The 13,968-nt window shown below is 40.5% G+C and overlaps 1 protein-coding gene across 4 annotated transcripts in view; it reads right to left on the bottom strand.

Annotated features, from left to right (window-relative positions):
- The window catches only part of npnta (nephronectin a), a 49,459-nt gene that overhangs the window by 14,188 nt on the left and 21,303 nt on the right, over positions 1-13,968 (bottom strand). For 2 of the 4 annotated variants that reach the window (XM_019255285.2, XM_010740931.3), the window contains 4 exons: positions 10,541-10,636; positions 5,561-5,680; positions 4,135-4,254; positions 640-774 (listed from right to left, as the gene is read on the bottom strand). In XM_019255285.2, the coding sequence (XP_019110830.2) occupies positions 640-774; positions 4,135-4,254; positions 5,561-5,680; positions 10,541-10,636 (471 nt within the window). The remainder of the gene's footprint in view (positions 1-639; positions 775-4,134; positions 4,255-5,560; positions 5,681-10,540; positions 10,637-13,968) is intronic. The other 2 variants (XM_019255286.2, XM_010740932.3) reach the window with 1 other exon arrangement.

The following is a 13,968-nucleotide window of genomic DNA, read 5'->3' as shown; positions in this document are numbered from 1 at the left end:
GTGAATAAGTCTGTCAAAACTACACTTGACTTGACTAAATATACTTTAAATTTAACTTCAGTGGTTGGGTATCTTCTGAAGCTACAGTTTGCTCAGTAAAAAGTGAAAATCCGTCTTTCTGTTTCTCCAGTGCTCAGTAAAAAGTGAAAATCCGTCTTTCTGTTTCTCCAGACACTCGCTGACTCAAGAGACAGTAAGAAAAAGAGGGACGTTTATACTAAAAAGGCTGTAACTCTGCTGTGTTGTACAGATAAACTTTAATATATATGTCTTGCACAGAATTCAGGACTGTGGATTTTGTTCCCCATCACTTAAATTCAAAGTACGTTAGGAGGGACATTTCTCTCCGTGGCCATCAGGACGAACATGAGGAAAGATTACAGCGAGCAAAAACTACTTCAATGCACAGATGGGCAGTGGGCTATTGTTCTAAAACAGATTATGAAAATCACCTCTAATATGCATTTTTAGTGTGCATACGTGTGTGTGTGTACTATCTTGCTCCCTAAGTGCCTGAGGTAAAAACAGCACCTGCATCACTAAAAATAACTTGGTTATGAGTCAAAACTTTACAGCACGTCAATGACCTTTGCAAGTTTTATCTGTAAAAGCTTCACCGCAGAGACCTTGTGACAGTACCTATGCACTGGTATTTCCCATTGATGTATTGCAGGTCAAAGCCTTCGTGGCACTTGCAGATGTAGCTACCAAAGGTGTTGATGCATTTCCTGAACCTGGGGCACACCGCTATTCCCGTTGTGCACTCATCAACATCTGCAAGAGAAAAAAAAAAAAGATACAGGTCATTACACCGGAGAAAATATTCAAACTAAAAGATAATGTATTCATTATTTTTCACTAAGAATTGCTTTTTAGTGTTGGTGATATACAGTATAATGTATTCAAAATAACACAATACAATGAAAAACTTCAAGGTTAAAAGGCAAAAGTAACCTAACCTAAACAAACAATATCTATTCATAGCAGAAGACTTTTTCACCTTCCACTGTTAGTATTCATTTATGAAGAAAAACACATTGTGTATTCTGTTCAGCGAGCAGAATACAATGCATGCTACCATGTTTCATTATTCAAAGGCCTATTCTAGTGTCTTTGTTGATCACCATTGCTGGCATGTGGCCATTAATATTTAGACACAGAGAGGCTCAAAGCATTTGCTTTAAAATCATTAATTTATCTGCTGCATAATGCAGCTGAGGTGTCGTGGCGCTATGGGGACTGTTGTTTAAAAGGACCTTAAAAACTTAAGAGACACCTGGAACAGCTGGGAAAACAAGTGAGTGAATTAAGTAGGCAGAGCTCTCTTATCCCTTAACAACCACTATTGAGGTTCTCATCAGCAAGGCACTTAATCCTAAACTACTGTGGAGCACTAATGACCAACAGTTGAATTCATCTACTGATAGGGCAGTAGTGAATTATTGTGTTTTACACAAAGCACACATGCACACATAAATCTACACAAAATATGATATTTCTGTTTTATGAATGTCTACATCTGGCTTTGAAGACAGCTTTGACATTTCTTTCACAGTAGTGAATCTTTAAGCATGGGATTCACACCCATATTCATAGTTACATATATATCAACCAGAATTAAGCGTAGCCATTGTGTTTTACTTGACAACTTGTCTGATACATTACGCAATTTCTACAAGAGACGGCATTGAAATATGAAGCTGTCTCAATCTGAACTTCTCTAACAATGCAAAAACCATTATTACGCTTCGTCATTAATCAGAGGGTGGGGTGGCATTTCTGTCACAGTGCAAAAACAAATCAATACTTTCTTGTAGAGGACATCTCTCTTAAGGCATTTCTGGCCTAATCCACTTTAGTACACTAGAAACAAAAAGTACACTTCTTAAAAAAGCCATTAGAAATTTAGGACAAGATTTAACATCAAACTTTAAATTCAATAAACCAAAGTAATTTAGTTAAACATCTGGGACCATATTTATCAAGCTGCTAAAAGTTAAAGATAAAAGTAAAAGACTTTTAGCATTCTCTTAATCATCTTCATAAAGTAGTCACCTGGAATGGTTGTTCCTTATTTGAATTTCTTTCCTTCTTAACGTGTTGGAGACCATCAATTTTGTTGTTCAGAGGTTGGCTGGAACACATTAAATAACCCTTGGACTACTGTATTAATCCATAATATGGCATGAGCGGCTGAACTAAGTGAAGAGAATCAACAGTCCATCATTACTTTAAGAGGAACTAAGTGAAGAGAATCAACAGTCCATCATTACTTTAAGAGGTGAGGGTCAGTCAATCCGAGAAATTTTGCAGTGCAATCGCAACAGCCATTAAATTCTGTAATAAAACTGACTCTCATGAGGACTGACCCAGGAAAGGAAGACCAAGAGTTACCTCTGCTGCAGAGGAGAAGTTCATTACAGTAGCCAGCCTCAGAAATCACCAATTAACAGCGCTTCAGACAAGAGTCCCGATAAATGCTTCACAGAGTTCAAGTAGCAGACACATCTCCACATTAACTGTTCCTAAATCAGGTCTTTATGGTCAAATTGCTGCAAAGAAACCACTAAAGAGGAAGAACAATAAGAAGAAGAAAAGAACTGCTTGGGTCATTAACAGAAAGGACTGGACTTGCAGTGGAAATTTGGACTTTGGTCTGATGAGTCAAATTTTAGATTATTGATTCCAACTCTCATGTCTTTGTGAGACACAGAGAAGGTGAATGGACGGTATCTGCATGTGTGGTTCCCACCATGAAGCATGGAGGAGGAGGTATGATTGTGTGGGGGTACTTTACTGTTGACACTGATGGGAGATTTTGTCAAAATTAAAGGCCAGCAAGGCTTCCATAGCATTCTCATATAGAATTGATTTTGCTTGCAATCTCTTTACATCTATCTTTGTGGTACTAAATTCTTCTTTACGTGATTTATTTTATGTATCTTGTCCAACAGAAGCTGTGTTGTTATTACTGTTTCATCCCGAGTAAATTAAATATATGTTAATATGATGTGTTTAGTGGTATTTCAAACTTATATACATACAGTATGGTAGGGAAAATATTGTCTCTGACTGGTTGTTATTTTTCCTCTCCTCTTCTCATATACGTCATACATACTTCAATAAAAGTAAGTAGAGAGTGTAATGTGGCTTGACCTTAACAGTTTGCTGTAAGTAGGACTAAGCTGCTTGATAAAGAGTAATTTTCTCCATACTGTGCAAAATACTGTTTTTCCTAAACCTGATCTCTATGGCATTCTTAAGAAAGATTTAATAGAAGACTGACAAAATATAGGGACCATTTAAAAGGTACAACATAAAATCTCTGCATCTATGCAAACTCTCCTATCTAAAGTTCTGGTTACTAGAAGGATTCACCTCCATAAATATGATTAGAAACTCGGCATAAAACTCCCCATAAAACAGCGGCTTCCAGAGGGATCCGGAAACATTCCATTAAACTCGTAACACCTGTGGCAGGCGACCTTTTCTTCCCTCCCTCCCATCATTTTTCATGAGTGATGTCTGTCCTGTTTTAGAAATCCGCCCCCCCATTAGCCAGCCTGCAGTTAAGTGGGACTATAAGGCAACTTGGAACAGTCCAGGCTGGAACAGCCTGCATTTAAACCTGACACAGGTTAACTGCCTCAGCTGGCCCCTTCATCTGTTAGTCACCCATCTGAGGAGCTGTGCCACGTAATGAAAGAAGGAGGGAAGGGGAAAGGAGGGGAGAAAAGAGGCCCACAGCCCTCCCCTGATCACATTTCTGCTGTAAAGACTGGAGGAAGTAAGTGGAAATAAAGACACCATTTGGTTGACAAGGAGTATTAAATTGCTGGGGTCCTTGATCAAAGCGAAAATGACGTACTGGTAAATATTCTTGGATGAATTTCAGCTTCGCTTGCTAAGAGGTTTTGTCTGAGTTCCCAAATTGGTTTTTCACTGCCAAGTTTTCTTTCCCGCTCTGCCAAAACAGTTGCATTTCATTATCACTCAGCGAATTTAAAGGCTGAGGAGAACACATGAAGTATAAAAATGAAATATCCATATTTGTGCTTTACATGAGTCGCTCATAGAAGGCAGTGGTAACATAAGGCCGTCAGGCTGTGGCCATATATAAAGACTGGGACGTACCCATGCAGGTTCTTCCATCTGGAGCCAGCTGTAGCCCCGGCGATGGACACTGACATCGGACCTCTCCTTTCAGCACCTCGCAGCCGTACTGGCAGTTGGCCATGCCACAAGTGCGAGCATCTGATGGACACAAGGGAAACACAACACATATTAACCAGGGAGAGAAAAGTGTATACTGCTCTCACTCTCACTTTCTTTCTTTCTCACATCCACAATTTATCTTTAGCCTCCAGCCACTGCGTAAAAGCCACACACCTTTTCTGATATTAGCTGAGTTGACCCTTAGGCGCACACAACAGAACAGCACACACTCTGCCATTATTAGATTCCTCTTGCTCTGTGCTCACAACTTAGCCCATGCACCCACTTTCATCCTATCCTACAACCGCAGACTCATAATCCATCTCCACCCTATTGAAGCGCCAGCGTGGCGCACCTCTGTTGTTGAGCGATGCCAGGCAGATCAAGACCCTAGAAAATAATAATGTAATGGAACAGATTTTGTTCTGCCTCTCTCAATAACTTCAGACCCTAAAAAGGAAATTAAAAGTGAGGCTCATGCTGCCGCTGCTACTTTGAGCTGCCACAGGCACCCTGGAGTACAGTTTGATGACTGAGGCAGGCCGGCCTGATTAAATGCTACAGTACATCTATTGATCAAAGCAGTAGCAGGGGAGAAAAAGAAGAGAGGCAAGGTGTTTAACACTATCATGCTTCTGTATCATCACACAACAACACCTCGAACAGTTTAAGATCGCCTCAAGTGGTAAGCAATTCAGACTTTAAAAAGAGAGGGGAAATGAATTTTCTTCTGATAAAAAAGAACTAATTAAAATGAGGTACCGGGAGTCACGCCATCCTCGAGTGGGAACGTGAGCTGAAAGTAGTTATCAGATGGGAAACAGAATTTACAGAGAGACATGTACAGGCAGCGACTCCAATTCTGTGGAATACCTTAGGGCAACCAATAAGAACTGTACATTCACTTGAGGGTCTAAAAGATTGTGTGTCTTTCACATTTTTCATTTAAGCCCTCTTAGGGCTCTTCGCAGGGGTTCTCCAGACTGTGGAGCTGCTATAATGAAGCAAATCAACACGGGGCTTTAATCAAAACATTCTATCAAAGCATTGTGAGTCTGCTGTCAGAGGTACTCACACGATTGGGAAAACATATTTTATAATAGAGAGCATATGTCATCTGCATTGCCTTGCGCAGGCATAGAGATGAATACATTTATCGTGAAGTGAGGGGAGGCTTCACAGTAGCACATCAAGGCTACAAAAGCAGAGAGGAGATTATGAGGGGGGAAAAAAAGGAACCACATGAATGAAAATGTCCACATTTCAGACAGTAACACAAACAGTGTGTGTGCGCAATCAAAGAGAGATGTGAGTGTGTGCGTGTGCTTTCGGGAGGCAGACTCACTTCCACAGGTCCCGTCAGGCATCAGCATGTAGCCGTTGAGGCAGTAGCACTTGTAACTCCCATATGTGTTCATGCACCTGTGTTTACAAGGCCTCGGCTTCAGCCCACACTCATTCAGATCTGCAGGCAGAGAGAGAGAGAGAGAGACAGCGTGAGTGGACTGGAGGACAGAGAGATAGACACACACAGAGGTGAGATTAGTCAGAGGGCAAAGGTGAAGAGGTCAATCATGTTTAACCTCGCCCATCCATTTACGTGCGGATTTGAGTTTTCTGTCCATCTGTGTCCGCGCTAATGTGTGTGTTTTGAAAGGGGTGGGGGGGTGTTTTTGAGGAAGTGAAGTGTTGCCATGTTCTGACAAGCCTGCATCTCCCCTCTTTGATGGTTTAACAGGAAGCCAGTGTGAACTGTCAACCTGCCCATTACCTGCAAGTGATAAAAGATGCTATTATACCGTCTGACTCACAACAAGTTCATGTGGTAGTCGCTGCTCCATCCTTTGATAGATACCTATAATTCTAGTGTTTTTTTTATATGCAGGCATAAAAGAAGAGAAATCTCACAACAGCCCATGAAAATCTTTTTTTTATTTTATTTAAAAATGATGCTGTCTGACTTGGGGCGAGCCGGGCGAGCTCCTGGGAGAAAGGAATACGCCGAAAGCTCAACACCTGTCAAATGCTTATGCAAATTAAAGTCATTACAGCCACCTCAGAGCAGACACTTTGACTAGTAAACACAGGTGTAACTAATAACATTATTAATATCTGCATTCCATTCGGATATTTCAGTTGCAGGGCCCCAGAGTTGTATTCGCTGCCTCACGGGTATGACTTATTGATGCTCCTAAATGGAACAGAGCCACCATTAATGTTATTAGTTACCGTGTCCGCTATGTGAAGGGTTTACAGTGGCAAAAACAAATAAATATACTCATGTTTATTTATTCCTCCAGTAGATTCAGCTGAAATCTTATTTCAAGAAATGTAACTAAAGTAAAGTGACATTAAAACTGTAGCAAAACAACCAACCCAGAGCTCTATAGTGGAAGACATTTTGACATGGCATAGCAGGAAAAGCGTTCTGAATAACACTGATCATGTTTTTCTTCTAGTTAGGTATTTCAGTCTCAGGGGCCTAGTGTTGTGTATGTTACCTCCCTTATTGACCTTCCTAACTGGAACAGAGACACCATTAATGTTTCAGTTACACCTGTACCTGTGTCCTCATTAAAAAAGTCTAAATTGTAGGAAATCAACCAATAAGAGCTTGATATTTGACATGTCAAAGCACCTTAGTATTGTTTTCCTGCCGGCTCACTGGCTCGCTTGAACAATCATTACTGTTAATCTTTAGACATCCATGTATAAAAAGTTTACCTGTATCACCCTTTTCTTACAGCTTAGTTAATATATGTTTGTATTCCATTTAGGTGTGCTGGATTCAGAAATAGTGGCACTGTGCATGGTGACATACTAGGACATCTAAATAAGTCTGAGCCATCATTAATGGAGAATTGCATTAGTTTAGATCCCATTATAGTCACACGTCATTTAATCTTCTCCGATGCACATCACTTGCTGCCTTTAATCTACCATCACCTCCTCCACCAGCATCTTCAGGTGTGTTTATCTTCTCTTCATCAAATGTTGTGTATCTCAGGTTTTGCGGGGGTTATGAGCTCAGAGTTGTCCTGTTCAAGCATGCTCAAGATTTCCCCTACACGAGTAGAGCTCTAACTGTAACGCCAAACTAAAATGCATGACATGTTGTAATAAATGGTTAAAGATTGACAAGAGTGTCCTGACTAGACTACTACTAAGTACCTGTGCTTTTTTCTGCTATACAATATGCATTCATTGTTTTAAAAGAATATTGATTATGCTGCCATTAACGGTGGAGAGTAACAAATTACTCTCATTGCTGTAATTAAGAACGTTTGTTGTGTCGTATGTGTCTATTTGAGCACATTCGATTATTTAAGCGGGTTCTTGATTCTGTCTCGCAGTCATGCTTCGAGAAAGACAAGGATTACAGAGTAGCCTGGAGTTATGCCGCTCTGACACAAAGGAATATTTTTCATTTCAGTTTGCTTCAAATGTGCTTTCTCCTCTGAGTGTAATGTTCAAGATTACGTTTTCTCGTCAAGAAAATAGTGTTAGTTCTCCTGCAGAGAAGTATTGAATTGAAGAGGGACTGGATGGTGAGGCATGTTCACACTGAATTGGTTATAGTATAGTTACTAGATCGCCCTCTTCATGGCCCAAGCTCTTGCTCACAGTCATTTCTAAAAGAACAGTGTGTGTTTCAAAATGTATTTATACTTCTTCTGACTTTTACTAACATTTAGGAAAGGTAACAGTGCATATACTTTAGTAACACAGTTCATTGTTCATCAAAACAATAAATATTCAGATCTTAGAAATTAAATCTTTCAGTTTGTCTGTTAAAATTTGCCATGTCATTGATCTTAATATTGCTGGATGTTTGAAATATTCTTTTAAACGATCGAATAAAGGCTCAGATTATGAAAGGATGAAAGAATTTAAGGCCACTCTTGGCCTACTGCTTTATTTCTAAATAAGAGTTTAGGTAGAGTTTCAAGACTTTTGGAAGTTGAGGTGGAGACAACTATTAACAGGAGTGTATTTTTCCCTTATTTATTCCATACAACACCAAAACTATTTTTTTTGCAGCCCCTGACCCAAATATGGGGTCCCTTGGGAGTGCTGGGCCCAAAAGGAGAAAAAAAATCCCACTTGAAACTATGCAGGAATCCATCACGCTTGAATGATGACACAGGCTCCAAGAAATATAAATAACTTAAACTATGAATATCAGCCCCCTGTTTCTGGGATACAGTAGAAGCATCACAAATAGACTTCATCTCACTGTACAGCACAGGAGGGGTCGTTTTCATCTTGGCCTGCCGCATTGTATATGGAGCCCTGTTTAGCTCTGCGGACACATGCGGGGTGCATACTTTGAGTGCCACATACCTCCAATATTTAACAGATACCATAGATTAATTTGGGTAAATGACGGAGCAGATGCCCAGTTTGTATATCCACAGACCTCATGGTAACTTCTGGCCTGCTACAGTCATGTTGGCTGAGTGAACAGACACGACAGACCATCTGCTTCTTGAATCTTACCAAGTGCCACCAAGCTTTCCGTCATGTTTCATGACTATAAATTCTTCTGGATATATAGGGGTCAGTTTGTAAATGCAGTTGTTACATGAGGGCAACTCAAATGAAATATTTATAGTGTTACTTTCACTGAAAACAAGAGTAAAGATAACAAGGAGCAAACATTTTTATTCTATGAAACTTGGATGTGTGCCAAGCAAGCAAAATGTTATTAAATCTATATTTATCCGTACATATAATAATAATGATTGGATGAATATAAGGGATCAAATCTTCCTGAAATGTTAGATCTGTGTGTTTGCCTCTTGAAGCTAAACCAACAAGCCACGATATTTTTGCTGTCTGATTTCTGGCATCCAAAATGAGCTTCTCTACAGAAACGCAGGTGCAATGTCATGCCAAAATGAATGTCGAAATAGCACCGCACACACACAACTTGTCTTGTAGCCTGTCAAAAATTGCATTGAAACTGCTTTTGCACTATAGCTGGCATGCATTAAATGAATATGAAATAATTTTTTTAGAGTCTTCTTTTAAAAGCCTGTTGAAAATAACTTTCTTCCTGGAGAGATATTAATGTTTCTCAATTCCATATAAAAATAAACTAAACTTAAAATGATTTGTCCGGTCCTTGTAAGAAGGCTTAGCTCTGGTCATTTTCAGAGTCAGTATCCAAACCCTACAACAGTTTCTCTCTCCTACAAGATAATGTCCACAGCACTCACCCTTACACGCACACACACATCGACACCTTTCACATTTTTTAATTAACGGTGTCAACCCTGTTTTCCTCCCTGGTTTTCACAGTAAACAACTGGCATTCCCATTACTGCGATTACAGAAAACCATAGCAACACTGTCCATTGTCAGTGTGTCAGAGAAACAGGTCTCCACTTGCCCGTTGCACTGAAAAGGAAAAAAACAGCTTAAAAATGTAAATGAGGGATTATTGAAGTGGTCACATTCTCAGACAGAGGCAGCTCCGTGAGCATCAGCACATGCCAGATACAAGAGACAGCCATGGTTTCCTCTATGTAGAAAAAATATAAAAAAAACAGACAAGAAGGAAAGAGGACACAAAGGACGAGACTGAGAGAGGGCACAGAGGGATGGAAAAACTGTAAGATAACAGACAGACATGACCACGGATTGACAGTTCGACACGGCCCCAGGACTGCAGAAACCTGGGTGATAGCAGGGGTGGACAGTCCCTCTAGGGTGTTCACTGTACGGTAAATGAACCGCTAAGACACATCTGAAGTGATGCAAAGTGGAGTGATTTATTGGGTCAGCTCCACTGAGGTATGCTATGCTACATTCCCGACACGCCTCTATCACTGACAGAGATTAGCAGGGGCTTTTTTCTTAGGGATATGCTTGTCTCTAAAGAAGATAACACTTGGTAAGAACTTAAGGCCTTGTGCTTGCAGCGATGGAGGAGTCATGAGTGCTGAGTCCATGTCGATGGTGGTTTTAAAGAGAAGGAGGAACTCTTTGTTCCAGGTGCTCAAAAAAAACTGGAGTGGAAAATGAGAGCGAAGACTGGGGCAGTGCAAAAAGGACAAATCATGATGGCTCTTTGGTACTGAGAGACTTTTTCTTAGAAAGAGAGGTAAAGACTGTGACATGCTTGGCAGTCATGCTTGAATTTCTACTGAAAAGCTGCTGTTGGTGGGTGTCTCTTCTGCCAGGGGGAGGACAGGAAGCAGTAAGAAAATATCTGAAAGTGACATTCACTCCCCGCCCTCTTCAGTCCGCACAGTGCAGCACCATGCATGTTGCTGAGGTGGGGAAGAAGGAGAAGCTGTTGTTGATCGACGAATCTCACCCTCCGTCACTACTCTCGCCGGCTGATGATCCACAGGGAAAAAGAGAGGAAGGTGACTGGCCCACACTGGTGGGGTTAAATAGTCCACCTCTTCTTCTTTAGACAAAAGAAAATGGGTTAGAGGGCATGGGGTGGGGGAAGCGGGAAGAAGACGGGGGTTTGGTTGAAGATAAAGTAGTTAAGGGTAGTGAAGAGTGAGAAGGAGAGACAGAGAGAGAGAGAGAGAGAGGGAGAGATGTAGTGAGAATGAAAAGCATCAACCAAATGGATTAGAACACCTCTGACCACACCACATTCCTGAAAAGTAAAGAGGAACATTATGCAGCAAAGAGGATTACATTTGTGGGAATTGGACATGAAAAAAAAAAATTGGAGTGCACATGGGAGAAAGAGTGAAAGTGTTTTCGTGTCACTTCTCCTCTCCGCCCTGGACTGTCTTGTCTGCATTCCTTTTTTTGTCATGAGGGTGAAATAGGATCTGAGAGAATTACAGTATCTCACCGGATTCAGAGGATCCCGTCTCAATTTGTATCTGGAGGTTCAAAGGTAGACAGGAGTTACCATTTAAAGGAGCAAATCATTGCTCGACTACAAACACTCCAGCCTCTAGAATTTCAGCCCCTCCCCCTTTTCTGTCTATCCATCTATCCATCCAGCGACCTTTCCCCCGGCGGTAAGGTAACAATACCTATTGTTAAGTGACAGGAAGGTGATACAGCTACCTCTGACTGTTTTACATGCTTCGGATCATTCAAGCATTTCCTTGTTGAGGGATGCGGTAACCTTCTTTTTAACACTTGGATGTGTAACAGCCATTAACTGAGACATCTACCTAATGCAGCACTTATAAAAACCTTGCCTTTGTTCCAATACAGATGTGTGTAGGCATGCAAGCAATATAAAAGCATCACATTTATGATATTTTTCATTTGAACATCTTTCCTGAACCTCAAAATTAGCAGTTGAACTAACCCTAGTTTATATTCTTAGATAGATAGAAGGACAGAAGCTTTGGATAATTAACGTTTGGGGTTTTGAGGTTAGACCACAAGCTCTGTGATCTCTGAACCGAGTCGGACTGATGCACGCATGTCAGTGTTTGAAGACCATTAGCTTGGATTATAAGGATTTCAATCTAAAATAGCAAAATAGCTTTGATTAGGCCACTGTGCTCTGTGGAAACACGTAGGACAGCCTTGGTATTGACAGTTTACCAACTAAGGGGGCTCAGAACCACCCGCATGTTGTTCATAAAACAACATGCTCACAATCCACATTAATCCATTTAAAATATTAATCTGTCCACTGATGATTTAAATTTCTAGTGCTAAATGAGTCTTGCTACAGTTTTTTTTTTGTGAGCTAGTAGTTTCTGAGATTTATTAAATGGGGCAGAAGTTGTGCAACATGATAAATAACCGTGCGAGAGGATGATGACATTATTGATCTTGTCTTTTCACAATCACTTGGTTAAGGTGCTGAGATTTTAACACTGCTTTAAAAGAGTCCGTATCCATGCGACACCTTCCTGCTACTCTCCATCTCTTCTCATTGGCTCACTAATAGGACAGTAAGAGGACTGTCCTGCACGTGGCATAAGGACATACTGCTGCACTGCCAGAGTGTTCTATATTGAGTATAATATATTGAGTAGGATCACTCACAGAGTTCAGTTAAGGTCAAATATGCCCCCCCCCTCCCCTTTAATGACCGTGTTATAAAAGAGAACACTGATAAAACAAACATAATTTGGAGTGATTAGATGATAATTGAAGGAAAATACACAGTGTGATGACATGCATGCATACCTAATACTTGCAGCTGTTTGACAGCCAACAGCAGATAGCCAGGAAGACAAACAGTGACAGAGAGAGATCGACTTCTAAACCAACAACCCCAAAGTGTCTGTCTACACCTAGGCTGGATTCAGTTCATGAGAAGATTAGTGGAAGTACTCATAAAGTTTTTGGAGACAGGCCATGTGGCTCTGCCAAGATAAAGCAGCGAATGGTCCAGATATTAGCTAATATTCTAACAACAGATATAGAAACAGACTGTATACGTACTTTAACTGCAGTGCCAAATACTTGAAGAGGCATTAATTATATAGTTGGCTGACAGACGAGAGGGGAGAAGAAGAAAGCAGCATCTGGAGGATCTGCAGCTGTATTGCTTCTGATGTCTTAGACGTCATTCCTCCAGCAAAATCTTTTAATAGTGTCTTAACAGCAGGTCAACTACTCCTAATTAAATCCACCTGCATGGAATAATCATCTTATTAAAATGATTGGATCAGCAGGGGGAGCGTGCTGCCAAATTGTTAAACAGATTATCGCTATAATGAGTTTATTTGTGCAGCGAGAGCGTATTCATCTTCCCTCACCATGCTGTATGACAGACACAATTCTCATCAGCACCAAAGGTGAAGCGCTTTCAAAAAATGAGAGGGATCCTCAAAGTCGAGGTTATTATTCTTGACAGCTGAGTGCCCCTTAATCAGGTCTTGAGATTTTTTCCGGATAGGAAAGGGTATAAAAGTGAAATCAACACCGAGGTGAACTTTTTTTGGCAGGTGAAAAAGAGCACTAGCACTAAAAACAGACGGGTAGTCCTTGAAGCATAAATCTCTAAATACCAGAACTAGCTCATAACAGTTTAACAGCGTAAAAATATGGCTTTGATTCTTAGAGTGCTGAAATCGATACAGTATAGTATCAGCCGTGGTTGTGTTTAGTGCAAACACTCGTGTTTCCTGTGGTTTGTTGTCGCTCCATACAACTGATGTTCTTAAGGTGTTTGACACCTCTTAATCAGAGCGCCTTCAGGGTCACACATTCTGACCACACCTTCCACTCGGTGCAAAAGAATGTGTCCATTTGTGCGAACACGCAAAATATCTCTCTTCGCGTGCAGGTGTCTATCCAGTCAGTCTGCACTGAAATATTCGAATGCTTAACTCCACTCATTATGCATTGTGCATCTTGATTGGAGACATCTCAGCAGAAATTATTATTAGGTGAGTTAAAAGCTGGAGTGTCAACCACTTTAAGCTGGTTCAACTAATAAATATCATTTTTCATGCTGCCCTGTAAATGTGAGTTGACTGAACCGAATTTGAATAATTGGTCCAAAATGGGGAAGGGGCCAAATTGGCTGCAAACCATTGTTTTTATTATTATATGAAGAAACAATCATGGATTCAGTAGTTTCCACTGCGTCCTTCTTTTGTGTGTTTTAACTCTTCAATAATGCATGCTGTGTAGTCTGCTAATGTGCTGATCACCTTTCTTCTCATTTATAGATGGGGTCGGTGATTCTGAAACCATTAACATAACAAATACTATGATATAGTGGCAACAAAGAAACAGGTACATGTAATGTAAAAAATGCCATTAGTTATGTAGTTAATGAACTTGTAAAGCTGCTGT

This window comes from Larimichthys crocea, chromosome X (genome assembly GCF_000972845.2).
Source record: "Larimichthys crocea isolate SSNF chromosome X, L_crocea_2.0, whole genome shotgun sequence".
In the NCBI taxonomy this organism is placed as follows: Eukaryota; Metazoa; Chordata; class Actinopteri; family Sciaenidae; genus Larimichthys; species Larimichthys crocea.
Note: the sequence above shows the minus strand (reverse complement) of the source record. Positions and strands in the feature narration are given on the sequence as shown.